The 27,873-nt window shown below is 40.8% G+C and overlaps 1 protein-coding gene across 4 annotated transcripts in view; it reads left to right on the top strand.

Annotated features, from left to right (window-relative positions):
• The first annotated feature begins 5,787 nt into the window (after window positions 1-5,787).
• The window catches only part of RAPGEF6 (Rap guanine nucleotide exchange factor 6), a 235,079-nt gene continuing 212,993 nt past the window's right edge, over window positions 5,788-27,873 (top strand). Inside the window, exons 1-2 of one of the 4 annotated variants that reach the window (XM_077825108.1) lie at window positions 5,788-6,101; window positions 7,122-7,417. In XM_077825108.1, the coding sequence (XP_077681234.1) occupies window positions 7,349-7,417 (69 nt within the window). In that variant the 5' untranslated portion in view covers window positions 5,788-6,101; window positions 7,122-7,348. Of the gene's footprint in view, window positions 6,102-6,474; window positions 7,418-27,873 lie in introns of those variants that run through there. The other 3 variants (XM_077825110.1, XM_077825106.1, XM_077825109.1) reach the window with 3 other exon arrangements.

Here is a 27,873-nt window from a genome sequence, read left to right as displayed (position 1 = left end):
TTATTGTACGCATACCTCTGCTTAGGACAGCAGTTCTTTCATTGTCTTTCAGCTTTGAGGATGGCAGCTGATTATATTTTAGATAGTGTTTTATAGCTATTGTCAAAGCACTTGTCAGTTCCTGCTCTGTCTCCTACACTAGTTAGAATTCTGTATACTGAAATGTGCTTTGGGGCAAACAAGGTGATTCAGGGAATTGGTTAACTACTAAATTCACCTTTTCGAATTTGATACAATTTGGCAGTTGGATAGCAGGTTGGTGACCTTAGTCTAGTACTTAAAGGGCAGATGCTTAGATCTCCAATATAACTACAGTTGGTATGCCAGTTGAGTGATTCATCAGAATACAATACTTTACAAAGTTGGTCTCTTCAGGTTGGGCTGGAAGGAAAATAGTTTGCGTGTGGGGAAGAAAAGGGGGGCTGGAGGTGGGAAAGCACTACCACTGTACATAAATAAAGGACTGCAATTTCCACAGCCTTCACACTGGCACCTTTCAAATGTGCTGTGTTCCTGGATAGTCACTATTTTGTTAGGAATGCCAGTAAGTGGATCTAGTCATCTAATGTTTGCTTTAGTAAATCATTTCTAACTTTTTTTTGGATCGGAAGTGAAAATGCTTGTAGAATAAGGAGAAATCAACCACATGATTTAATAGGTGGATAGAAGATTAGAAATAGGAAGTATTAACCACAACCATGTTTTTCATAAATTCCATCTATCCCCATAGATGCCTTTCCCATGGATGTGTCAAACTTCTTGCACTGTAAATAGCTATGTTTCTTTCAGTCAAACTGTAAGGCATATGACTTGCTTAATCATTCCATGCCAAAGATATTTCGTTCGTTCTTTTTCAGTGAGCAGCTGCAACTTGTCATCTTTGTCTCCTTGCATGTTAATGTGGTCTCAAGGCCCTTCAATCTTAGTACTTATTGTATTCACAGTACATTCACACTAGCAGTCACCACATTAGAGAAAGTTAAGGATGTGAGACAGGGAACATAAAAAGCAAGGAACACCACAATTTAAGATAAAGCATGAATTCTCCTTATGTACCCCATATTTAAAACACTGCTAGGTCTTATGTTTTTTCAGTTTGGTGTTGTAGTAGATTACAACTAAACTGTTGTTCTTCAACTTTAATGCTGATCTCTGTAATTGTTGAGACGTAAATGGCTTCCTAGTCTTACACTTCTGGCAAAATCTGTGTGTGGAACAGGGTGTTATTTTTAAACTGCTTAAAAAAGGGAAAGCTTTTTTAGTTTTAAATGTTTTATGTTACAATAGAAAGATGGCTAATAGTCTCGTTCATTTTAATTCTTGAATTCTATATTTGATACTGTACTTTGCATTGAAACTCACGTAAAAGATGTCTGTAAACAAAATGGTTAGGTAACACCCAAATCTGCCTATACAAGGATGGATACTACTGCATGAATTTCTTTGTTTATATCACTTTGTTATAATCTATTTCCTTAGTGTAACTTGGTTTGTGATCTTATTTCAATGTGTTTTATTTTGAAATTATCTCATCACTTAGGCCTGAATCCTGCAGTGAGCTGCATGTACGTGGACTCCCACATCTAGACACAACCTCATTGACTACAATGGTGCTGAATGTGGATACCGAGATCTGTCTCCACAAAGCTCATTGCAAGATCAGGGGCTTTTTATGGTCTGCAGACTAAAGATAAATCAATTATAAAGTTTAAGTTGAATATAGCATACTGGCATCTGGGTGACATAGGTTTGATTTCCAGTCTCTGGCTTCTCTGACTAAAAGAGCTGGGAGCACAACTGAGGTGGTGAATTTAGTCCCAGAGGGGATCAACATTAGGGCAGTTTGGAAATATTATTGGTGGAATTTGCAAGTCTCAAAATCGATTGGAGCTTTTCACAGAGTTTTTATTTTATGGAAAGAATGGTGAAATTTTACAGTTTCTGGAACAACTTTAGTTTCAAATTTTTATTCATACAAAAATTCACTTTCACATCCAAATATGACAAGAAGTGGATTTGATACAAAAATCAACTGATGTGACATTTCATAAAAAGGCTAAACTTTGGAGAGGCAAAATCGCATGAAAATGCAAAAGCTATTGTGATTGCCCTACACCTACAGTTCAGACATTCCCACGAAAAAGTAAACAATTCATCCAATGCATGAATGTATGTTAAAACTGTATTTAAAGCACCTCCTCCCTTTGGGTCTCCCAAAACAGTTTGTCTGTTATTTAGGTCAGGTCTACACTACACACTTACTTTGGTATAACTATGTTGCTCGGGGTGTGAAAAATCCACACTCCTGAGAGACAGTTATATTGACCTTAACATCCTGTGTAGACAGCGCTACGTTGGCAGAAGAGCTTCTCCCGCCGACATAGCTACTGCCTCTTGCAGAGCTGGAGTTATTAAGCCAACAGAAGAGCTTTCTCAGATCAGCTTAGAGCATCTTCACCAGAAGCACTACAGTGGCGCAACTGTGCAAGTTTGTAGTGCAGACCTGCCCTTTGATTGTAAATTGTTGGGGGGCAGAGAACATGTAGATACTTGGATTTTGAAGAGTGTTGAGCACACTGTTCATGCTTAACCAAAAACGATCACTTGAATTAACCTCTCAAGGGAATTTTCAAAGTTAAACCGTCACAAAAACAATGTTCTCAGCTTACCGAGCCATAATATACTTGTGCATTTGGGAAACCGAGGAACCAGATTGCCAGGCTGCAGTAAAAATTTCCAGGCAACAAGAAATGTACACAAATGTACGGAACTGATTGCAATTTGTATGCAACTGATATATATACAGAAAAGGATATGTTCTGTTAGTTATTCAGTTTCCACGGACCATATATATTTATTTCTAGTTGGAAGGAACCTGTCTTTCACACTGAAAGAATTTGCAGTATGTGCATGGTGTTGAAAGGCATGAGATTAGAGGCTGGCTTTGCAAGAGTCTGTGGAAACTGAACAACTGAAAGAACATATCCTTTTCTGTCAAAAGCTGTTTTAGCAGGACAAGGGGGAACAGGAGGCATCTCTTCATGCATTGACTTATCTTTGTAGACTCAGAGGTTAAAGACTGAAAATCTTACCTTAGAGCAGAACCCATTCAAGAAAAACACCTGTGATGGTGATTTCAGGATAAAAAGATGACATATTATGCTTTGTTTTGTTTCTTTTGGGATGAATGCAAATTCTAATGATATGCAGTAAACACTTATGCTTTAAAATGAAGTTTCCCTTCTTCATTATTAATAAACTTGCTAATTGACTACATACTTTAAAACCAGCCCCAGCATTACTCATATGAAAGCTTCTTCCACCTTCTTAGCTTTTACTGTGTAGAGACATGTACCTTATACCAGTAGCTAGATGAGATCATGCCACTCACTTCTCCTGTGCTGAAAATTCTCAAGATTTTTTGTAAAGTGAATTTGATGGCTAAAATAGCCACTGAGATAACTGCAGCAGTTGTAACCTGTGTTGTAACCAAAATCAGGTATTTTGTGAGTTAGAAAAATCTTGTTTAACAGGTGAGGTGAGATATACAAATTAAAATACAGGCTTTCATTCCTACTATTATCTACTAATCCTAGTTACTCTAGGTTGGCTCTTCTGGTTTTAATAAAATACAATATCATAAGACTGCATGAAAGGGCAAGGAGCACTTATTCTACTCATTTTAATTCCTATGTTGATTATATGTTCCTGGGATATTTTGATTACTACTAAGTCACACAGCTAGAATGGGAGTAACAATAACCAGGATTTTAATTTCAAATACAAGATGCAAATGAAAGATTTTATGGGTACAGGGCTCAATTCCACTTTATTCTAACACTTACACATTTCTAGTCACCAGTAAGGAAGGAAAGGGAAGATTAGAAAACAGGGCCTAAACATGGTTTATATGGCTGCAATGCTGTGTCCTCAAATGTAGTAAATTGGGCCTGGTCAGTATGTGGACAGGAGTCCTCCAAGCGCCACCTGATGTATGAAACTATTAGTGAGTTGAGAGAGCCTGCTTTTTTCCTTCTTGGTGGTAGGAGCAACAAGGACAAATGCAAAGTACTCCACTTAGGAAGGAACAATCAGCTGGGAAATGACTGCCTAGGAAGGAGTACTACAGAAAGGAATCTGTGGGTCATAGTGGACCACAAGCTAAATATGAGTCAACAGTGTATATAACTGTTGCAAAAAACCCGATCATCATTCTGGGATGTATTAGGAGTGTTGTAAATAAGCTATGACAAGTAATTCTTCTGCGCTACTCTGTGCTGATTAGGCCTCAACTGGAGTAACTTGTATTCAGTTCTGGGTGTGACATTTCAGGAAAGATGTAGACAAAATGGGGAAAGTTCAGAGAAGAGTGGTGGGGCTCTGGCCGGCTCGGGGCTCATCAGCCGCAGGGTGGTGGTGTTTCGGGGCTATGGTGGCAGGGCGAAAGGGAGGTGGGCAGAGTCAGGGCAGCCTCCATCTTCCGCTCATGGAGGGAAGATTGAAAAAATTAGGTTTGTTTAGTCCGGAAAAGAGAAGACTGAGAGGGGACATAATTTTTAAGTACATAAATGTTGAGGAGGAGAAAGAAAAAAGGAGGAGAAAGAAAAATTATTAACCTCTAAGGATAGGACAAGAAGCAATGGGCTAAAACTGCAGCAAGGGCAGTTTAGGTTGGACATTAGGAAAAATTTCCTATCAGGGTGGTTAAGCACTGGAATAAATTGCCTTGGGAGGTTGTGAAATCTCTGTCAGTGGGAATTTTTAAGAGCAGGACAGACAAACACCTGACAGGGATGGTCTAGATAATACTTAGTCCTGCCACGAGTGCAGGGGGCTGGGCTAGATGAACCTGTGAGGTCCCTTCCAGCCCTATGATTCTAGGATGCGCTAAGAGAGACATAAAACCAGCCTTGTTGCTTGTGAAAAATCCTCTAGCACTTTTGCGCGATGGGGGTGCTTTAGTCTGAGGCCGCCGCCCGCATTCCCCATTGAGTAGGGGTGTTCTTGGTTTTCCCTTGCAGCATCCATTAAACCCAATATTCTCCACCGCCCATCCTCACCTATTCTCACGCCCCCGTTACTCCCTAGCGGCAGCTGCAATTCAAGGGCGGGTTGAACAGATTTCGGTGTGGTTAGTCCGGGATCCCTGATTTGGGGGGGGACGGGACGAGGTCTGTAATGTAACAGTGGGTCACTGACAAACGAGGCGGAGCGGCAGCGGGCAACACCCTCAGGGCTACGGCCCCGCCGACAATCCAGGGGTTCTCATCGAGTCTCGCTGGGTGCGCCGCTTTTCTCACCGCCCGGAGCCAGGGGACTCAGAAACCCGCCCCCGCTCCCACCGGTGCAGCCTTGAGGGGGCCCCCAGCAGCCTCAGGGGCCTCTTCGGCTACAACGAAAAACCACGGCGCCTCGCCCCTTCCGCGCAGACGCTTAGCCGTTCCAACTGCGCATGCGCGCGCATATTCCCTCCCCCCCCCGACCATAAACCCTCGCGATGCTTCCAGTGGGGGGGGACCTCTGAGGGAGGAGCTGAGAGTCAATCTCCGGGATAGGGGCGGAACCTGGTGCCACCACGCCCAATCACCACCCCTTCCCCACCCAAGGGTCCACCCCCTTCCCACCACCCTTCTCGCTAATACACCGTGTTAGGCGCCCGCTTTCGCTAGGTTTTATCGGGGCCAAATTTCCAATCGAGGTAGACGGCAGGGGAAACCGGGTCCGGGTCGCCTTCGGCTGAATCCTCGGTGGGCCGCTTGTATACGCCGGAAAATGGTCTGAGTTCTTCCCCGCGCGCGACACTAATCGCCCGCCCGCTCACTTTCTTCATTGGAGCGAAGGAGATTCACAGATAGTCAGCCAGGGCGCCGGCGGGCTGAGGGAGACCAACTCCGGCCGGTAACTTCCATCCAGCCCGGCCGCGTCCCGAGACTTCACCTCACGTTCGCCGGCGCCGGAGGGGCTGGGACGCTGCTAGGGGTCCCCCGGCGATGGGGAGCCTGATCGCCTGTGGGGAGCATGTGGCGGTTGCCTCCGTCTCCCCCATGTGCTGCTGCCGTTGAGCTGGGAGCCCGGAGCCCCGAGGAGGAGCCAGCCGCCTGGTGAGCAGCGAGGGGGAGCGGGAACCCCCCGCAACTCCCTCACACGGGCTCCCCCCCCCACCGATCCCGCTTCCCTGAGCCCCCCCGCGACTGGCAGCTCCCCGGCGCCTCCGCATGGCCCTCCCCGAGCGACCCTGGCCCCTCGTCGCTGACACCCTCCTGGCCCCTCGTCAGTGACCCTCAGGCCCCCACGCACGGACGTCTCCGGCCTTTAATCACGGGCGGCCGCCGCCGCCACCCGTGTCTGGCCCATAATCACTGGCACCTCACTTCTCCCGTCTGACCTCAGGTCCCCTGGTCGCTAACCCCCTCCCCACGGCGATTGATCCTTTTCTGAATCTCCCCCCATCCCCGACTCACCTACCCCGATCACTGACCCCCTAATTCCTGGATTCTTCCAGTCCACTTCTCTTTAAACCTCCCCCAGGAAGCCCTTTGCCCCCAATTCACCCCACTTCTTCAAACCTTGCCCTTCAAATCCACCCCAGACTGGCCCAGCCACTCCCCCATACCTTTCCTTTAGCCTGACTCCACTCACCACTTCCTCTAATCCTGACTTCCTTCCCTTTCTCCCCCCCCACCATACCAAATATTCCTTAAATCCATGTTACCGCCAAATTTGACCTTTTCTCTTCCAAAACCTGGACCCTGTCTCTTACAGCCCCAACCCCAAGAACATATACACCAAGCCACTCAACTGGTCCTCCTTCCAAAAAATCAATAACTACCACCCAGAATCTTCCTGAAAATCAACCCTGCCCTTCCCCTCCCCCTGTTGCAGTTTGATGTAGTGATTAGATTCCCCTATCTTCTGGATTATCTTTCTGGGTGACTGAAGAAACTTTTGCTGCTGGTGCTTCGTCATTTTACTTTTTTTGCACAAAGATTTTTCTGAATGTCATGTGAGATGAAAGGAAGTTTTGGATGTTTGTTTCCAACCTTTGGGAGCTGCATAAGCAAAGGGGAAATGCACCAGAGGAACTGAGCTTCATCTAATTGAGGAAATCTATTATTTGCCAGATACTAATTTCGTTGGACTGCTAAAAAGAACAACACAAGCCTGTCACAAAGTTTACATCCTCATTCAGGGAGAAATGAAGGGGGTTGAAAAAGAAGCTTACAACAAAATCTAAACTTGAAGTTTCCATTGCTTTCCTTTTGACCTGGAAGGGATCACTTCATCCCCCCGCCTCCCAAGTAATAAGCTATTTTTGTGGAATTCATACCTGGAGAATTAAAGTAGTAGAATGACCTCTCCTGTGGATCCCAAGATTAAACAGGCATTGCGAAAAAAACCATCAGAAAGGACTCAAGAGGTAATGCATTTTGATTTTGCTTTTCACTTGTTTCTTTGCTTGAGTTTTCTTCTTTTACCAGACAGATCAGCAGTTCAGTGGTATATTTTTTTCATTTATGAAAATTGCAATGCTGACACTCATGGAGTGACACTTTTTGTTTTATAAGCAGGAAATATTCCTCCCACTGAGTTTCCCTTTTTGCAAAATAGGGCCTTTCAAACTCAGCAGCATGTAATGCATTTAGGAGACACAAGGCACTTGTGAAATCATGATTTTCAAAATGGATAGCAGAATAATTCACTGGAATAGATAGAGATTAGGACAGATGTGCCTCATTAAAAATGATATTTATTTCAGTCTTGCAAAACTGTCATGAAAAATTACCAGTCCAGACATAATCTACTCACCAACAGCATAATGCAGATTTTAAAAAAAAGATCCTTCCCCAGGGAGTGGGAAAGTAGAAATTTGCAAGACTTTTTTACATTAAAATAGTGAGTTCCAATAAAATGATTAGTTTCTAATCAACCATATTTTGGGGATCAACAGACTGTAGAAGAGCAGCATTATGGGATGTTAATTTCCACCATGGAATGTATGTTTGACAGTCTTTTTGCTTATTAGTGAGCAGTTTGGTTTGTTTGCTTACATTTGCTTTTTTGCCTTACTGCAATTTCCATGTGATCAAGAGTTGAAGAGCAGCATGAAAAGATTCACTCCAGTCCTATGTTTGAATCCTTCTGAAATGGGGAAACATCTGTTCTCCCTTGATACTTCATGGAAAGTGAAATGTCCTGCCTGATCTCTTTGAGCTAATTATCAAAAGGCTACATGAAGAGTACTGCTACAGAGATCACTTGAGAAATGTGTTGAGGTGGGACAGTGATTAAAAAAAACAGGATTAATACATTTTAAGCGACTTGTGCATCCTTCCAATTTTAATATTTACCTTCCATTGGGAGATTTATTGTCCTCTTACTGCCTCCTCTACTCCTCCCCCCCCCCCCACTTTCTGGTGCCGGAATTAATGATGAGGTACTGTCTGTAAGGGATATGATGATGATATGCATGTTTTCTTGGTTAGTTTGGTAGGTTGGTGACTTTTTTTCTTTCTTGCTGTAACCCTTTGTTGTTCTTCTGCCTTCTTCCAATCGTGATTTGTAGCATTAGATCCCCACGGACCAATGCTGGGACCAGTGCTGTTCAACATATTCATAAATGATCTGGAAAATGGGTGAACAATGAGGTGGCAAAGTTTGCAGATGATACAAATTACTCAAAATAGTTAAATCCAAAGCAGACTGTGAAGAGTTGCAAAGGGATGTCACAAAATTGGGTGACTGAGCAACAAAATGGCATATGAAATTCAGTGTTGATAAATGCAAAATAATACATGTTGGAAAACATAAGCTTTTGACAGTTTCCCACAATATTCTTTCCAGCAAGTTAAAGAAGCATGGGCTGGTTGAATGGACTATAAGGTGCATAGAAAGCTGTCTAGATCGTCGGCTCAACGGGTAGTGATCAATGGCTCCATGTCTAGTTGGCAGCCGGTATCAAGTGGAGTGCCCCAGGGGTCGGTCCTGGGGCCGGTTTTGTTCAATATCTTCATAAATGATCTGGAGGATGGTGTGGATTGCACCCTCAGCAAGTTTGCAGATGACACTAAACTGGGAGGAGAGGTAAATACGCTGGAGGGTAGGGATAGGATACAGAGAGACCTAGACAAATTGGAGGATTGGGCCAACAGAAATCCGATGAAGTTCAACAAGGACAAGTGCAGAGTCCTGCACTTAGGACGGAAGAATCCAATGCACTGCTACAGACTAGGGACCAAATGGCTCAGCAGCAGTTCTGGAGAAAAGAACCTAGGAGTTACAGTGGACGAGAAGTTGGATATGAGTCAACAGTGTGCCCTTGTTGCCAAGAAGGCCAATGGCATTTTGGGATGTATAAGTAGGGGCATTGCCAGCAGATCGAGGGACGTGACTCTATTCGACATTGGTGAGGCCTCATCTGGAGTACTGTGTCCAGTTTTGGGCCCCACACTACAAGAAGGATGTGGAAAAATTGGAAAGAGTCCAGCGGAGGGCAACAAAAATGATTAGGGGACTGGAACACATGAGTTATGAGGAGAGGCTGAGGGAACTGGGGATGTTTAGTCTTCAGAAGAGAAGAATGAGGGGGGATTTGATAGCTGCTTTCAACTACCTGAAAGGGGGTTCCAAAGAGGATGGCTCTAGACTGTTCTCAGTGGTAGCAGATGACAGAACAAGGAGTAATGGTCTCAAGTTGCAGTGGGGGAGATTTAGGTTGGATATTAGGAAAAACTTTTCCACTAGGAGGGTGGTGAAACACTGGAATGCGTTACCTATGGAGGTGGTGGAATGTCCTTCCTTAGAGGTTTTTAAGGTCAGGCTTGACAAAGCCCTGGCTGGGATGATTTAGTTGGGGATCGGTCCTGCTTTGAGCAGGGGGTTGGACTAGATGACCTCCTGAGATTCCTTCCAACCCTGATATTCTATGATTCTATGATAGTCCCAACTATATCTACAAAATGATGGGGATAACTCCCCATGTGGTCACTCAAGAAAGAGATCTTGGAGACTTCGTAGATAGTTCTCTGAAATCATGCTCAACATGCAGCGGCAATCAAAAAAGCTAACAATGTTAGGAACCATTATGAAGTGATAGATAATAAGGCAGTAAATACATGATACACTCACACCTTGAATACTGTGTGCAGTTCTGGTCACCCCATCTCAAAAAAGACATATTATAATTGGAAAAGGTATAGAGAAGGGCAACAAAAATGATTAAGGGTATGGAACAGTTTTCATATGAGGAGAAATTAAAAAGACTGAGATTGTTCAGATTGGAAAAGAGATAACTAAGGGAGGATATGATGGAGGTCTATAAGATTATGAATGGTGTGAAGAAAATGAATAAGGAAGTGTTATTTACTCTTTCATTTAACACAAGAACCAGGGGTCATACAATGAAATTAATAGGCAGCAAGTTTAAAACAAACAAAAGGAAGTACACTATCAAACTATGGAACTTGTTTCAAGGGGATGTTGTGAAGGCCAAAACTATAACTGGGTTCAAAAAAGAATGAGATAAAATCACAGAATATAAGTCCATGGTTATTGGCCAGGATGGTCTGGGATGTAACCCCTTTCTCTGGGTGTCTCTGAGCCTCTGATTGTCAGATGCTGGGACTAGTCAACAGGGGATGGATCACTTGATAATCGCCGTATTCTTTTCATTCCCTTTGAAGCATTTGGCATTGCCCACTGTCGGAAGACCGGGTACTGGGCTAGATTGACCATTGGTCTGACCCATTATGGCCATTCTTATGTTTTAGACCTACTTCTAGTATCCGGGGTAGGCATCTACATTGAATGGTCCTGTTTACAATCAATGAGTTGGTATGCCATGCTGTGTTGCTGCATGGGTTTGTTTTTGGGAGCACTTAATGCTTCAGACTTTTCCTGCAAGGTGTAAATACTATTTTTCTTGCAGTACTAGAGTAAAATATTTGAAATACTCTTTTATATTCAGCCCAAGATTTTTTTTGGCACCACTGATTATTACAGAACTCTCTGGGGCAGTTTATAAAGCATCTTGAATAACATGTTTCTAAAAACATAAATTTAAACTAACCCAATAAATATTACATTAATCTTGTCAAATTAAAAATTATATTCTGTAAGTATGCCAAGGCCCTGATCCCGCTTTTGGGCTGGCCTCTGTGGATCCCCAATGACTGCAGTAGAGCTATTTGCAGGTGAAGGGTTTGGTGGTGTGATTCTGATTCCAGAATCGGGGCCTAATTTCTTAGCCTATGTTACTAATAGTTTAAATGTGATTTAAAAAGTAAAAGAAACAAATACCCAACTAGTTAATTTGTCACTGACCTTGATCTTGTAAAGATTTATTCCAGGATCGACAATGTTTGGCACGCGGCCTGCCAGGGTAAGCCCCCTGGTGGGCTGGCCTAGTTTGTTTACCTGCTGCGTCCGCAGGTTCAGCCAATCGTGGATCCCACTGGTCACGGATTGCCGCTTCAGGCCAATGGGGGCTGTGGGAAGTGGCGGCCAGCACATCTCTCGGGCCATGCCAGGGGGCTTACCCTGGCGGGCCGTGAGCCAAACGTTGCCGATCCCTGATTTATACGCTTGTTTTATAATGGGACTACTCATTCTTAAAGTGTGCTTAAATCTTTGTAAGACTGGGGTCTATTGTCTTTATATTTTGCATGTCTCTCAGTATGGACGATGAAAATCAATGAAATCTATTTCACTTTCTTACTGGGACAGTGCTGGCGTTTTGAACAGTACACATTTTTTAAATAACAGATTTCATAGAATTTTTAAAAATTGTTGAAGCAATTCTGTTAGGCTTGGTTTTATAAGAACTCATTTTTACAAAAAAATGTTACTGTCAAATTTAAACTCGATAGTGTCATTAATCAATTTTTTTTTAAAAAAATCAAAATTACAGTGTAACTTTTTCTCTTAGGCCCTGATTTGGCAATTAAATGCATCGTCTGCCCGCCCACATGGCAAGATCAAAGCCTCATTTGTTAGCACCTAATCTCCTGTGTCAAAAGTGGTATTACTGATACAGAAAAGTCTCTTTGGAAAACTCATATCTAACAGACAACTAATCTGCATGTTAATTTTCATACGTGAGTGGCTCTGCTATCCAAATTAAGATAGTTATTAGCAATTTTGCCAGAAAGTTACTATTCTTATATTTTGTAAATAGAAAAACTACTTTTTTTTTTTTTTAGTAAAATGTATACAATTTACTTCAAGAAGCTATTGTTGTTCTGATGATGTCGCATAGTAGAGACACATTGTGTTCAACTCATGATCAAGGTTTTCATTCCTGATTGCGCAGATTCTTGTGATTGTAAATCTCTGTGCTGGAGCAAGATTTCTTTCTTGTCGTAACATTCCAATTCTTGTCTAGTATACGTAACTTGTGTACTAACATGTAGGCACTTGATTTCTGTTTGAGTAGGTACTTTATGCGTTAATATTTTTAATTTCCTTGTGAAAAACATTATAACCTGCTTTTGAGATATCAAATTAATAATTATTTTGATAATCTGCTGGAGATACTTTTGTATTGGTGGTTCTGTTATACTAAGGTATTCCTCTCTTGTATTGCCAACCTAAAGATAGTATGGACCACTTATTCCATATTCATGGAAATTTGCATAAATGAAGCAAAGCAGGCTGCTGCTTTGTTTGTTGTGTGGAAAATCTTCTAAAATGTCTATTCCTAGATTTACTTTACTAAACATGAGATATTACTTGGAACCTTGTTGTATCCTGTGTTTTGACTAAGATGGGAAGGTCTTGTGATCAAGAGTGATCAGTTGATAGGTTGTCATGGAATGATTAATCACAGAAGCTTATTTGCATTGTGACACACAGTTTATTGTCATGGGGACAGATCCTCCACTAGAGTGATTTGTTTTTGAAACTATCTTGTTCCCCTTCCCCCCCCCCATACGTGACAGTTTATTGACAAAGCATTGTCTGTAATAGACAAACATTTACTTTACAGTATTTTAAATGTATATAAAAACTTTAATATTTTGAAATCTGAGTATATAAAAGAACTTGAGGGAAGGATTTGCTGTTCTTCTAATACTCCAGGCATGGTTATCCTAATGATAGCTTGGTATTAAATAGGGGAATGTTTATACATGCAGAACCCTTAACTTTTACAAACAGAGGTGATGGTATTTGATGGGTTTCATGTAGTGCCTTAGCTCTTCAATGTAATATATCACTGTGTATATTTTACATGTGTTACTAATGTATATATTGAACAGTGTGGTTTGAGGATATTTTAAATGAAGGAATTGTCATTTGCTCAAACAAATGGAGGGTGTGTGAGTGTTTACATCAGTGTATACAGCATCATTAAAGGTCTCTTACTTGTTTGAGTCCCTGAATCCCTTGTCTGATCCATACAAGAGCTGTGATAGTGTTCTGTGATGGAGAGTTGCTTAACGGCTAAAGATAATGTCTGAGCTGGCAGGGTAAGATATTAATTTAAATACAAGGTAACTTATGCTAATAGTCTTCTTGATCTCACTGTCTTCTCTTTTCAATGGACCCTGTTCCCTCTTTTTGCACAGATTTTTGAATGACTTTGTTCTTGTTATGGATTCCCTCCATAATGGCAGATTGGACTTAATTTGCCTTTGGAGACTTAGACTAGTTTGTAATTTAAAAGAACATAATATGACTCCTTTTGTAGTATGTTCTGTTTCAGTATTTTTTGGGGTGTGTGTGTGTGTGTGTGTGTGTTAATGTTAATACTCCTATTATTTGGAAACAAACCCTGTTTTTCTTCTCCTCCTCCTCCCTCCTCCCCCTCCCCTTTTTTTAAAACAATGGAAGGAAAAAAATCACACTGTAATCTGCTCAAGAATTGTATTAATAAAACAGTCCGAGGGAAGTGTCAGGCTATATTGGCTTTTCAATACATAAGAAATATTTTTGCATTAATCTGAATCGTGTAATTGTACAGCATATCCAGATATTTTAGTGTACCCAGACACTACAGTGATGGGCACTATAAAATGGCTGTAATAAATAAATAAATATAAATTACTGCTGGCAGCATAACAGAGACTCTGTTGTACTGCAGCACAGCTGAGACAAATAGAAGAGAACATCTGCTTCTTGTTTCTAGAAATAACTGGTATTTTAAAAGTAGTTTTTTCAAGACTCTATTAATTTTTGGTAAGCTTAGGAGGTGAAATATGGGAGTAGTATTTGTTAAAATCCATTTTTTTAGTACTTTATTTGAAAGCTATATGGCTCACAGCGCTTAACAGGGTCTATGTTAAAAGGCTATTAACTTAATTTGTCTGAATCTCTGCAAATAGTACTGGACATTCACAAATGTCTTATAAAACTAGAAAGAAACCTTTTGTGCTAACTTAAGTTACAGCTTCTGGTTTGTATTTAATAAAAATTCTAATGTTAGTATCTGGGCCTCATGAGGGAAATATGATTCCGGCCATTTTTTTTTTTTTTTTTACTACTGTGTCTTGCTTTGCCCTCCTCTTGTTAGAGAGTGTGATGTGCCAATTCTAATCTGTCTTCTTAAAACCTTTTTTATGGAAATGAGAATTTTGGTCTCAAACTGAAAGAAGGGTAATAATAATTTAGTGCAAAAATATCTCACTTCCGGATGCAACATATTGTAGCTGTGCTGTTTTGGTATTCTTAATCATAGAAGCTGGCATTTAAAGTATAGGTTGGGAACCTACTACAAAGGTAAACTCACCATATCAGGAGGTAGCTAGTCCCCCCACAACAAGTAATATAATATGACCAGTTCTGAATCCTGATCCTGCAAATACTAGGGTACATGCTTATCAGTGGGACTACTCACAGTACCTAAAGTTAAGCAGGTGCCTAAGGGTTTGTCTACATGGGGAAATTGACTAGCCCAGGTATAGTAAGAATAGCTATTCCAGGATAACTCCCCATGTGGTCACTATAACTGGAATCATTACACTGCTTTGAAAGTTTATTCCCTTATAACTACCCTACTCAATTTCCTGGTGTAGACAAGCTGAATCTCTTCACATAGTTGCCCCCTTCATCGAGCCTATTTCTTGAGGCTGAGAGCTAAGTCCAAGATTTGGCCCACTAGACGTTATTGCACAAAATTCTGACACAACATTTTTTTTTTTTTTGAATGCTTCTTTAACATCTTTCAAGCTGGTAATCAATATTAACCCAAATTTAGCACTGAAATTGATAATATGCAAGATGCATCCTTCTTTTCATTACACTCTCTCTTAAAATCTTAAAAATGCCAAACAAAATATATAAACTTCATATTTAATTGTCTTTTAACTTGAAAGCATGTGAGCCTGCAACCGAAAGGTTTTATAACTAATACAAATTAACAGCAGTGACTGCAGCTTTCCAGGGATTAAATCTGTTCAGATGGATATCCATTTAGTAATTTGCAAGGCTGCGTACTTGGACCTTTGAAAACCAAATTTTGTAAACAATGCATAGCTTATCAGTAAGTCAAGGAAGAGATTGCTAACAGGGAGTGATATGTTGACAGTTTGCTACTAATAAATACCTGGCAGCAGAGTTTTATACCGTGAACACATTATCAGAGCAGAGAATGGCAATAATTGATCTTTGGAGTCACACGGACGTAAGCACTAGTGCTCATACGTAGTCTTGCAATAATAAATACTTTTTATTTTTCTCTGAGTGATGTTAGTAAAATATTAGGAGTGTAGCCCTGAGAAAAGCCTAGAGGGCAGAGCTTTTAGGGCTGAGTGCTGTCTGAAAGGGGCTTACATCTATGAGAAAAGAAGCTCTTGTTGTTTGATTCCTGCTGTGTTCAGGGAAACAGAACCATGATGGGGCTTGCCACCATCCCAATCAGGAGAAGGCTAATGAGCATCTTTGGTTCTAAATAGGTGCACCTGCAGAGCCTGCTCTGCATGGAAGAAGCAAGCTTAAAAGGGAGAACTTGTCACTGGAAGGGGTGGCAACCAGTAGGAATACTGCTATGCCTCAGAGTTAGCTGACTCTTGCAACAGAGTTGCTGAGAGGAAGACAGCTTGTAAACCTCCACCGCCCACAAGGACTCACCAGACCAGATTCAAGCTGATCTCCGCAGGGAAGAATTGAAGATAAACTCTGACCCATTGTTTAGCTGTATTAACCATATGTAACCACCATAAATAAGCCAGACCCCTATCAATGCTCTTAAATGAAAACTCAGAGACTGAACATTCCCTTAATTGGAAAATCCCCATGCCTGTGAATCCAGAAAGACTAGAGCAAGGTTGCCAAAGGGAAAAAGGACTTTGGAAGATAAGCTGAAAACACCCAAGCGGGACCAGGTGAAGTCTCTGCCTGTCACAAGGGCTTTGTACATTCCTCTTAAATAAACAGGATTGCATCAAAGGAACATCTGAGCTTATCACCAATTTCTCCTCATTGGAATAACTTATAAGATCCCGAATCTTTGGTGAAATGCATGAGTCAAAAGGGGTAACAGTATTATCTCCCTTCTATGTCATGGGAGAAATAAAAGTAGAAAATTCAAATGTTTTGCTGAAGGTGACATGGTGAACTAGTAGCTGAATTTTGGAAAACAAATACTTGGGAGTTTCTGTGCTTTGTCCACTATGCAGCTGCTCTGTATTCTGAATGTTAAGTAGAAAAACTAACATTGAATATTAACTCTGAAAAGGAACAAATTCCTTAGCACCCTTGATTCCTGGAATTATTATATCAGATTACCATTGGTACAATGTACAACCATAGCTATCAGGTTTAGGAGCAATCTAGTAAATGAGTTCAGGATGATGGTCTCAGTTTTCTCTTCATACTGTCTTGGCACATCTTGAAGTTAGTGACTGACACAGCTTTTAAAACTTCCCATGGCCAGATCTAGGGAGAATTAGGTGTATAGGGAAAATGTTGTTGCCTACCGAATGGGACAGCTCTGGGAATTTAACGATACACAGTCAGCATCTGGTTTTAACCAATAAAATCAAAGAGATTCTTCCTTAGCTTCATTTTCTCTTGCTCCCAACTAAATAAGGGAATTTAATGCCCATAAGTAGTGCTACATTGGCAACCCTAGAGGCTGAAGCATAGTCTAGTCAATAGGACATTAGACTGGGGCTCAGTAAACCAGATTCTGTTCCTGCCTCTGCCACTAACCTGATATATTACGACTTCACCTGTCTGTGCCTCTGTTTTTCCTCCTATCCTAATCCTAGTTCATTTGTAAGCTCTTTGGGAAGCAATTCTCTCTTGCCATGTGTTTGTACAGTTGCCTAATAAAAAGGGGCCCTGATCTCAGCTTGGGCCTCTAGATGCTATTGTAGTATAAATAATTAAGTGGCTCATCATGGACAGTGCAATTGCCTCACCAATATTCCTCAAGGCAGCTCAGCTTCCATGGCCCATTCATTCCTTGACTTCTCTGAGATGACCAGCAAGGGTGCTTATTATGGTGGATTATGTGACTCTTGTCCATTAGAATTTCTAGGATAAAATATTGAGACCACTGTGTGACTATTGGTTAGTAGTGGCTTTTGTTTAGTGTCCACCTGAATAAAATTCAAAACTGGCTCCATACTGTATTCCCAGTTGCCTGATCCATCCAATCCCCTGATTTCCACTCCTCCCCCACCTTCAACTGACCTCTGGGTTTGAAAATCATCTCTATACTTGACATGCATTAAACTGTTCTTCCTTTTGCAGTTGTACTTTGGAAAGACTGATGAAATAACACTTTCTGAAAGACACATTAGGATAGTATGCAAAGCTGAACATGACTATTCAAGTACTGTATATGCTCAATTGCCTTTTACTCAGTTTATAGTATGAAAATGTCCTACTCCATGTTCCAGTCCAAAACCTCTAAAGAATAATTGTTAAATGAGATCTTTTCCTATTTAACTGTAACAAAATATCTGAAATCATTAATATCACCACTAATTACACTTTGTCAGATATTATTTATAAGTGAAACTATTTTAAAATCAACTGAAGTATAATTGAGTATAGAACATATTATGTTTTATAAAAAGTTTGTCTTCAAATATAAGATTTGTAGTGGCTTGATGATGCAACTTTAACTAGAATAGCGATTGCTATATTTTGCGACATTGACTGTTCACGGAGTACTATTTTTGAATGGATAGATTAGAAGACTTCCTAGCATTCACCGTTGGATTAATTTAGCTTAGAGACGTACGTCAGTATTATTTTTGTGAGTCTTGGACAAGTACAATATTCATAAATGAAAGTAAAAAAAAAAAAAAAGAGGACTTGTGGCACCTTAGAGACTAACCAATTTATATGAGCATAAGCTTTCATGAGCTACAGCTCACTTCATCGAATGCATCTGATGAAGTGAGCTGTAGCTCACAAAAGCTTATGCTCAAATAAATTCTTTTTGCGAATACAGACTAAAATGGCTGCTACTCTGAAACCTGTCATTAGTGGTTTAAGGAACTGTCATGGACAAGCACGTTATTTAATTTTCAGTTGGTCTACCAAAGTTATTGTCTACGTTAGCACCTTGAACAAGTATGAGTAGGCAGTATTGAGAATTTTGAAGCTGCTGCATGTTTGGGGTTGTTTTTAAAATATATGTAGCACCAGTCTCCATATGAACTTCTTCCATTTAGAAGTTGTTTTTAAACAACATTCAGAGATTGGAGGAGGGACAAGGCAACTTAAATAGAAATAGTGTGCCTTTTAAAAGCAATTTTTTTAAATAAAAAAAATCTCCTACAGTGGTGTGAACCCAAACTGTAAAATGTGTGTGAAAACCAGAGGAAAAACTTACCACTTCACTTACACTTTCAAGCTGGGTGAAATGCCAAAAGTAAACCAGTACCATAAACTCTTAAAAAGTAAATGACACTTTCAGCAATATTTATTTATCACCTAAATTGGTACTGGTAGGTAACACAGGAACACGGCTTAGAGAGTTCTCTCATGTGATGGTCACTGTTCTGGGAGTTTTCCCATCCCCACGGCAAGAGAGGCCTGAACAAGACTTGCTCATTGGCTAGAGACTTAGCTTTTCTTTCCAGGAAAATTGAATGCCTTCAAAAATAACTTTTCATGATTGTTGTGATTTCTAACATGCAGTCCTTACTGAATCACAAGAACATCTCAAACTTCTCTTCAGTTGCATTTCCATGTTGCCTCCTCACATGGATTTCTGCTTTTTTGCCTGCTCGGATTCAGAGGCAATTCTACAGCTGTCAATCATGGACCTACAGAAGGCACAACTATTTGTTTCAGAGTAACAGCCGTGTTAGTCTGTATTCGCAAAAAGAAAAGGAGTACTTGTGGCACCTTAGAGACTAACCAACAACTATTTGTGTAAACTAAACAAGTGTGAACACAGGAGCAGAATTGAGGGGTTTTTAACTTTTCTTTTGATGTTGCAGCATAGAATTTTTTTTACCTTTTGGCCCACAAACCAGCAGAAAAATAGACATACTACTTCCACCACTGTGATAAATGCTCTTTGATTTTGTGCATAGGATCTGAAAGTGCTATTTTCTCTTCTAGAAGAATAGAGACTTGTCAGACTCTGTAGATGACCTATAGGAGAAGTTGAATTCCCCTTACATTTCCATCCAACACCAAAGGGTCAGCCAGAATGAGCTGGTGAGCATGCCTCTCAACATCCTACACCAACTGCTCCTCTCACATCACCATTACACTGATTCCTTCATGCAGTGGAAAGCCTGCAGCTATCCAGGATTGTGTTTGTGTGAGAAGGCCTCAAATTACTGTGCATTACTAACTCTAGCAACAATAGTATGTGTGTAGGCATTATTTGTAGCATTTTCAGGGTTTGTACTTAGTGAGTTACTAAGCTACAGAAGACAAGGTAAAAAGCAATGTATGCTTCCATGCTTGCTTGTCTGCTGAATGTAATTTCCAAGTCTGATTCATTTAAAATTAGATGGTGAGTAACCGTATGGTTTCATCACAGGAAATCAGTGGACAGATTGCTGCATGCATCGTCTTGTAGCTTTTAACACCTAAAGTTTCTGCCTCAGTGTTCCTTAAGGTATTTATTCTGTTAAGAGTGCCAAAAAATAATGTTTAGATAATTTAAATTTTTAAATAAGCAAGTGTGAGGAGCAGCAATATTAATAAAAATGACTAGTATGAGAAGTGTTGCAAGTTAGCCACTCTCACTGCTTCCAGCAATTCTAAATCCAATCTGCAATGGAATTCAAGAGTCTGTATTTTAAACTATAGTGCATTGAGGTTTTTTTTATATATGAAAGAAATATCTACTTCATTGCATTGCCTGATCCTATTTCTGCGCAATGAGGAAATTTGCTTAAAGGAAAAGTTATTTTGTTTTTTTACAGATGAAATTCCGTAAATTTTAAGCTCCAATTTCACTAGGCAATCAGTGAGGCACTAAACAATTACTCTGACCACAGGTAACACCACTGCAACTAGGTTTGCATGACTTACTGTTATTTTTTAGATTCTATCTGGAAGGTGCCCAAAATAGGTCAGAGATTTGTGGTGGAAATCTCATCTCTTTGTTCTAGATTGAGAATCTCTCTCATGCCATAAGATTGAGTAAAAACTATGTATCAATGGCATGCATTTGCTTTTCTTAAAATTTATATTAGTATCGTTGAACTTGGTGGAAAATGCTTGTGTAGCTGTGCAAAAAACTTGAAAGCATAAATGATTTTCTGCTGAAATTTTGCACCAGTGTGCTTAATTTTTTGAAGGTGCTACAATGTTTTCTATGTAAATAGTCTTACATTTAAGTTGTGACTTGACAACTTAGAAAAGCCTTTTTGGAAATTAAATACTGCATTTCATTTCTGCTGTTAAAAGTATTGGAAGCATATGTGTGCTTAGTATAGAGTTTGAATGCTTGGGGCTGCCAGAAATGGAATGATTTTTTTTTTTTCATTGTAAATGATGATTTGCCTTGATATTGTTCCCTGAATTTTTTTTTGAAAATCATTTACTTTCTAATGAGCAGTTGTAGTCATGTATTAAAGGCAATTTCCCTTTGTTTCTAAACATAAACAATTTGATAAAATTATTTCTGAATCTGTTCAAGAGTAGTTGCCAAGATTGCTGTGCATAGTGTGAGATAATTAAGATACACTCCGGAGTTCTTGAAATGCACTTTACAGCGGGGTGGGCAAACTTTTTGGCCCAAAGGCCACATTGGGGTGTGAAACTGTATGGAGGGCTGGGGAGGGATGGCTGTGCCTTCCCAAACAGCTTGGCTCCCGCTCCCCTACCTGACCCCTCCCACTTCCCACCCCATGACAGCTCCCCTCAGAACCCCGACCCATCCAACCCCCCTGCTCGTTGTCCCCTGACTGCCCCCTCCCGGGACCCCTGTCCTTAACTTCCCGCCTCTAGGACCTCATCCCCTATCCAAACCCCCTCTGCTTCCTGTCCCCTGACTGCCCCGCCCCCTAGCTACACCCCTGCCCCCTAACTGCTCCCTGGGATCCCACCCCTTATCCAACTGCCCCTGCTCCCCTGCCCCTTATCCAACCCCCCGGCCCTGGCATGGCCCCCTTACCATGCCACTCAGAGCAGCATGTCTGGCAGCCACACAGCCCGGCTGGAGCCAGACATGCTGCTGCACAGCCCTGCTTGAGCGCGTAGCCCTGCCGCCCAGAATGCTGCCCGCGCGGCATTGTGGCTGTGCGGGAGGGGGGACAGCAGAGGAGGGGCCGGGGGCTAGTCTCCCCGGCTGGGAGCTCAGGGGCCGGGCAGAACAGTCCTGTGGGCCGGATGTGGCCCACGGGCCGTAGTTTTCCCACCTCTGCTTTACGGTTTTTAAATCTGACACTTCTGTGCAGATGAACTTTTCGTTTGACAGAAGTTGTCCCTTCTGCTAGAAAGTAGTGTTTTATTTTTCTTGAACTCTATGTTCATCTTTATTGTATTTGCATGTTGGATTATACCTATTTCTAAGTTAACAGGTATAGTTTCTTTTAGAAACCGGAAAGTTTGATATATTTGTTATATGTAGGTGTCCCATAAAACAAATATTAAACTAAATACATTGGCTTAATGAAAATCCTCACAACCTCACTTGGATTCTTAATCATTTTGTCATAAACTACTCATGAATGTCAGAGTTCCAAATAATTCTATAGTCTTTTTCCCCTTTCAGCTCCTGACCCTCTCTTCTCCTGAGCTAGCTTCTGAACATACAACAGTGAGATCTTGCATTACAGCCCTGGTTTCTGGCTGAAAGGTTTACTGATGAGGCACTTCCTTTTTGGCTTTCGGAAGGCAGAAGGTGTATGTGAAGAACTTAAACCCTTTCTCCTATATGGCAGCATGTAAAGTCTATTGCTTTAAAAAAACTAGTCCTACCCTGGCTTCTAGTTACTCTTCCTGAAGAGTAAAAATCCAGGATAACTTCTGACTCCTTAAATTGGTTATGGTACTTTATTTTATCATCTTCATAGTACTCCATGGCACCATGCACTTACAGAAATTATCAGGTCACAAATGCAGCAACCAGGTTTCCAAGGTAGATAAAAAGAAATCATTTATTAAATTTTTGAGATCACTGTTGTAAATAAAAAGTCTGAGTTAATTTTAATTTTGCTATTTCCCATTTTATAGTCTTAAATTGCTAGATGTTTTGTGCTTTTTGGTTAGTTTACTAATTGTGAGTAGAATTTCAAATATTAGATGTCTTTTAGTTAGAAATTTCTTTGCAGAAATGTTAACCTATACTGCAAAAGATAAGTCCAAGGCTTCATTAACAATCGTACTAAGAGAACATTCTGGAGACATGGGAGTTGTAGAAGAAGGGTGGGGGAAGGTGTGAGAGAGGTGGGAGTGAATGTCAAATACTCTTGGCATTTGGATCTGTTGCCAAAGGAGAGGAACTGCCTTTTTTGTCCCGAAGTCTGAACAGATTTGGAGTTGGGGAGGGGGTTGATTCCTCAGAGAAAAATGGAATCACAGTCCCTTTATGTATGAATAAAAATGTATCATTTATCACGTTTTTTTTTTATAAAGGAAATATTTTCTTATTTATGTAGTAGATCAATTTTTTTTTAAATAGGCTGTGTGTATAGGACAGAAACAATTTTTCCATAACATCTATTTTTAACAAATTGATTCATAGGCTTGTAGTAATCGGTGTAAGTATGGGCTCAGTGTCAACTTTTACTACAACTAGAGAGAGACAACAGGATGTGCTGTCATAAGAAATGTTATGTTTCTGTTACAGTGCTCCCCAAGAAGCAGAATTCTGCCAGGCATATTCTCATAAAAAATAAATTGGCAGTTTACCCAAAGCTCTTCTTAGAGCATTTGTCTGCATAGGTTCTAGTGTGGATATGTGCACCCTATGCGCATGAACACAGAATCTTTTAGCCAGTGGCATCCATTGGGGCTGTGCATGCGCCCCGTATGTTCTCATGACTCCCTCCAGAGGGTATAAAGAACAGAACAGCCCCAGCTGCCACCTATTTCATTCTTGCCTCCATTGGCAGTGAGATAGAACTACACAACATCCATCTGCTTTCCTGTACAATGTTAGATTAGGTTTAGGCTTTAGTTAAGTGCCTGTGTGGTGTCTTCATATTGTTTTGTTGTGTAAGAGCAAAACCCACAAGTTGGTTAGGAAATATTGTCTGCAAGAAGTGGTGGCGGTGATGGCCTCAGAGTGAATTTTAGCACAGCAGATCTAGCTCTTTACAAATGTCTGTTTGTCTTGGATGCATGCATATCTGAGATGAGTGAATACTACTCCATTTTAACAGAGGAACAAATTCTCACAGAAAGTTTAGTGACATCACCACAGCCAGAGAAGAATCTGGCAGTGTTTTGATTGGGAGGCATTTCCTAGTTCTCAGTTCTGTTCCTAACCCATAGGTTAGACTCTATCTAGTGTTTACTGAGTTGTCTTTCCTTAAGACCAAAGGTGACAGTGGCTGCTCAACACAGGAGCTGGCTCCTCTGCAAATTCCAGCTAAGAGAGCGGTTGTGGTCTTAAATCCATAAGCAAGATCTTGGACAACATGGTTCCACAAAGCTATGATCAGATTTGTTGCCCTCTCAGAAGTGGATGTTCTGGTGCCCATGTTTTGACAAACACTGAACACCTAGTTGTATGAACCTTTACATTTTAGATCTCCCAAATCAGAGGCCTGCATTCTTCATGGCATCTCTGATCAGCACTGTGTTGCTAATGCTGACTTTCTTTTGTTTTTCTAAGCCTCATTTAAAGCACTCAGAGATAAATACCTGAATAATTATGTAGACTCTACAGTCAAGTACACTTGTGCTAAGGGGAAAATCTTTTGATATTGGATCTTCCGGTTTTGTCAGCATTCCTGGTAAGAATACACCTGGAAAGTACTTAACTAGTCCATTAAAGTCTGCTCATTTCAATGAGATGCTAATCCATTACAAATGTGCTACTTTCTTGAAACAAAAGCAATTTTCTTTAACAAGTGTAGTTTTGCCATGCTTGATCTTAACAAAGAGCTCAAGAACACTGTGTGTGCATGCGCACACACTTCTCTTGACAAAAATGGCGGCTCCTTGAATTTATTATCATAGTTTCCTGAATAAGAGTAGGAATCCTCCAACTCTTCAGATGCATGCATCGCCACCGCAGGATCATTATGCTGTGACCTTCGTTGGACCATTCTGTTCCATGTTGCCTATCTTGGTTTTCAGCACTGTGTGTGTGTCCTTTGTTTTTCATTTGAATTGATAAGTTGAAAGCCTATTTGCTAGATGAATTCATTGCCTTGTTTCTAAGAAAAATGTACTTGGGCTGTTTATTAAAATTCAATATTAGGCATGTTCACTTTCAGCAAAGAACCGTTATGTCTTCGTTCAAAAGCAGAAATGTTCCTTATAGTTCTGTCTGAGACTACTGAAAAAACACTTGAATATAAGAATTGCCGTAATGGGTAAGATCAAAGGTCAGTCTAGCCCAGTATCCTGTCTTCTGACAGTGGCCAATGCCAGGTGCTTCAGAGGGAATCAACAGAACAGGTAATCATCAAGTGATCCATCCCTAGTCACCCATTCCCAGCTTCTAGAAAACAGGCTAGGGTGGGACACTATTGTTGCCTATCCTGGCTAATAGCCATTGATGGACCTATCCGCCATTAATTTATCTAGTTCTTTTTTGAAACCTTTTATAGTCTTGGCCTTTACAACACCCTCTGGCAGAGTTTCACACGTTGACTGTGAATTGTGAAGAAATACTTCCTTTCGTTTGTTTGTAAACCTGCTGCCTATTAATTTCATTTGGTGACCCCTAGTTCTTGTGTTATGAGAAGGAGAAAATAACACTTCCTTATTTACTTTCTCTATACCAGTCATGATTTTATAGACCTCTTATCATATCCTCTCTTAATCGCCTCTTTTCCAAGGTGAAAAGTCCCAGTTTTATTAATCTCTCCTCATAATAAGAAGGTCTGATGTGACCTCTTATAGGATAAAATTAAATATCACTGAAAAAGCTTTGCATTAGTTGTTGGACCAATCTCTGGGGTACCATGCTTCAGATTAATGTTGGTTTTGAGAGAAGTGAGAAGTTGAGCATGTTGCATAAGGTCCATATCTTTTGACTCCCACCTCACGTTTCCCCTGCAGTTTGCATCCTTAACAGCCTCTGAGTTTTTTGGTGTTTGGCGGTGCGCTGTATGGAAAGTAGAGAGGTGGAGCATAGGTAGCTGCATTATCTGGTGGACAGAGCACAGGATTAGGAGCCAGAAATTCCTGAGTACTGATGCAGTCTGTGACCTTGGTCGCATTGGTTGCCGTTTACCTGTTTTCTCCATCTGTGAATTGGTGATGCTTGCTTAACTTCCTTTGGTTAGGATTACTTTTGTGACTCTGCCTATAGAGTAGTCAGTGATGACCATCAAGTATTCTATAAATGTGATTGGCAAGGGAGTGGGTGCAGAGTACCTCCGTTTACTCTGAACTCACCTTTTCAACTGATTAGATTTCAAGCTGAGTGTCTTTTTAATTATTTGGGTATATGTATATGAAGAATACAGTTCTTAGTTTGCATCCTGAAACTTATGTGTGTAACATCAGGTCATGGTATGTGTGATGCTGGCAGACTAGGTGCCAGCTCATGCCAGGGCCCCTATGCCTCATCTGAACACTGACCAATACATACTTGGAAATCAGTCTGGCTCACCTTTGTGTTATCATTGTTAAAATAGATGTTAAGTTTATAAGAATGTGTTTAGACTTTATGAAATGCTTGTAGGATGCTGCAGGTATTAATCTCATTTATAACATCTGTACCCCCATATTATTAGGTTATATTAAGTGTTTACAATGTAAACCTCTGTAACTGTGTAACTCACCAAATAGGAGCTAACGTAAACTAATATAAAATGCTGGCTTCCTACAGGACGTGATAGGTTCTGCCCACAAGAAGGCCCGCTGAAACCAAATGAGTCATTGTGAAACAAAGAACAAAGATTTTAATTGGATTCTTCTCCCCCCCCCCCCCCCCCGAATGAAGAGTAGATGTGCACTGAACATACCCCATCAGCTTGAAATCTGGGAGGAAGTGAATAAAAATTCCTTACAAGAAGAAACGAGATTCTTATGCTGCTTGGACTCTGACGGACAAGTATTACCAAGCATAAGCAAAAGATCCCCAGTGTTTGGTTTGTGTTAGCCCTAAAGGACATATAGAGTTTGCTTATTACAGCAGCTTCTATCACCTTTTGGACCCTAAGACTGTAACTCATTTGTGTGTGTATGTTTACCTGCTTTAACCTTGTAAATAACTCTATTTCTTTTCCTTAAATTAACTAAAGATTTATTAACTATTATACAATTGGATACAAGCACTGTCTTTGGTGCAAGGTTTAAGGCGCAGTTGACCTGGAGTAAGTGACTGACTTTTTGGGGGCCTCTGAGTAACCTGAATATTGTTTTGACTTTTGCTGTAAGGGACTGTCTGTTACAAAGCCAAGCTTGCCTAGGTGGCAGGAGAGACTGCAGTACCCAAGGGACTGTCTTCGACTGCATGGTTAGGCTGCTATAGTTCTGAGGGGCTTACACTTGATACTTGGTTGGTGAAATCTAAGTGTAGATTTCACAACCAGTTTGGGATTTATGCTCTGCTTCTTAACAGTTTGCCCTGAGGTTGGTACTCATGCTCTTGAGCCAATCCAGACAGCTTGGCAGTATGGAAGAGTTGAGAACCACTGAAGTGGAGCATGCCATACTTAAGAACAGCAAAATTCTAATTTTCAAACTTCTGGTAATGTGGATTGTATTTATCTGTTTATAATCGTAGGGTAGATATTGTTCGGTGGTTTTTTGGTGCTGGTGAAGCTAGTGACTCTTCCTGTTAATGAATTTTATCCTATTTTTGACTGTGTGTGAGAAGAGATTTTAGCTGGAGTGGCTTCAGTAGAATTATGATTATACAAAATCTGGACTGCATTTCTGTTGCACCTATTGGGAGAGAGAGGGGCTGACTAACATGGCTTTAAGCCACTTTTCTGCTCAGCTGCTACTGCATGAGCTAGAGAGGCTCCCAGCATAACTTAAGACAGCCCTGAAGGCCTAAGTTGTGATAGCTTCATGGGACTGCCCTCTATGCTGCAATGCTATGTGCTGTGTCTATGCCTACCTATGCCAGGGGAGGGGGATCCTTGGAAGTCAGCTTTACATCTGTCTTCTGCAGTGCTTGCAGAATCCTTCCCAGCTGAGTATGGGCTCTTTAAGGCCCTTTGAGCTGACATAAAGGGTCTGGAATGCAGGTGAGGAAGATCTTGCCTCTGGTGTTTCTGTTGTTTTTATGCTGTTAATGAAAAAGCTGGTCGGATGTTTCCATTTTTACAAAATGCTTCCTTCTTCCATTGCAATCTTGGCACTAGAACTGTGTGAAAT

Source organism: Eretmochelys imbricata, chromosome 8 (genome assembly GCF_965152235.1).
Source record: "Eretmochelys imbricata isolate rEreImb1 chromosome 8, rEreImb1.hap1, whole genome shotgun sequence".
In the NCBI taxonomy this organism is placed as follows: domain Eukaryota; kingdom Metazoa; phylum Chordata; order Testudines; family Cheloniidae; genus Eretmochelys; species Eretmochelys imbricata.
This window is presented reverse-complemented; position numbering and strand designations above follow the sequence as displayed.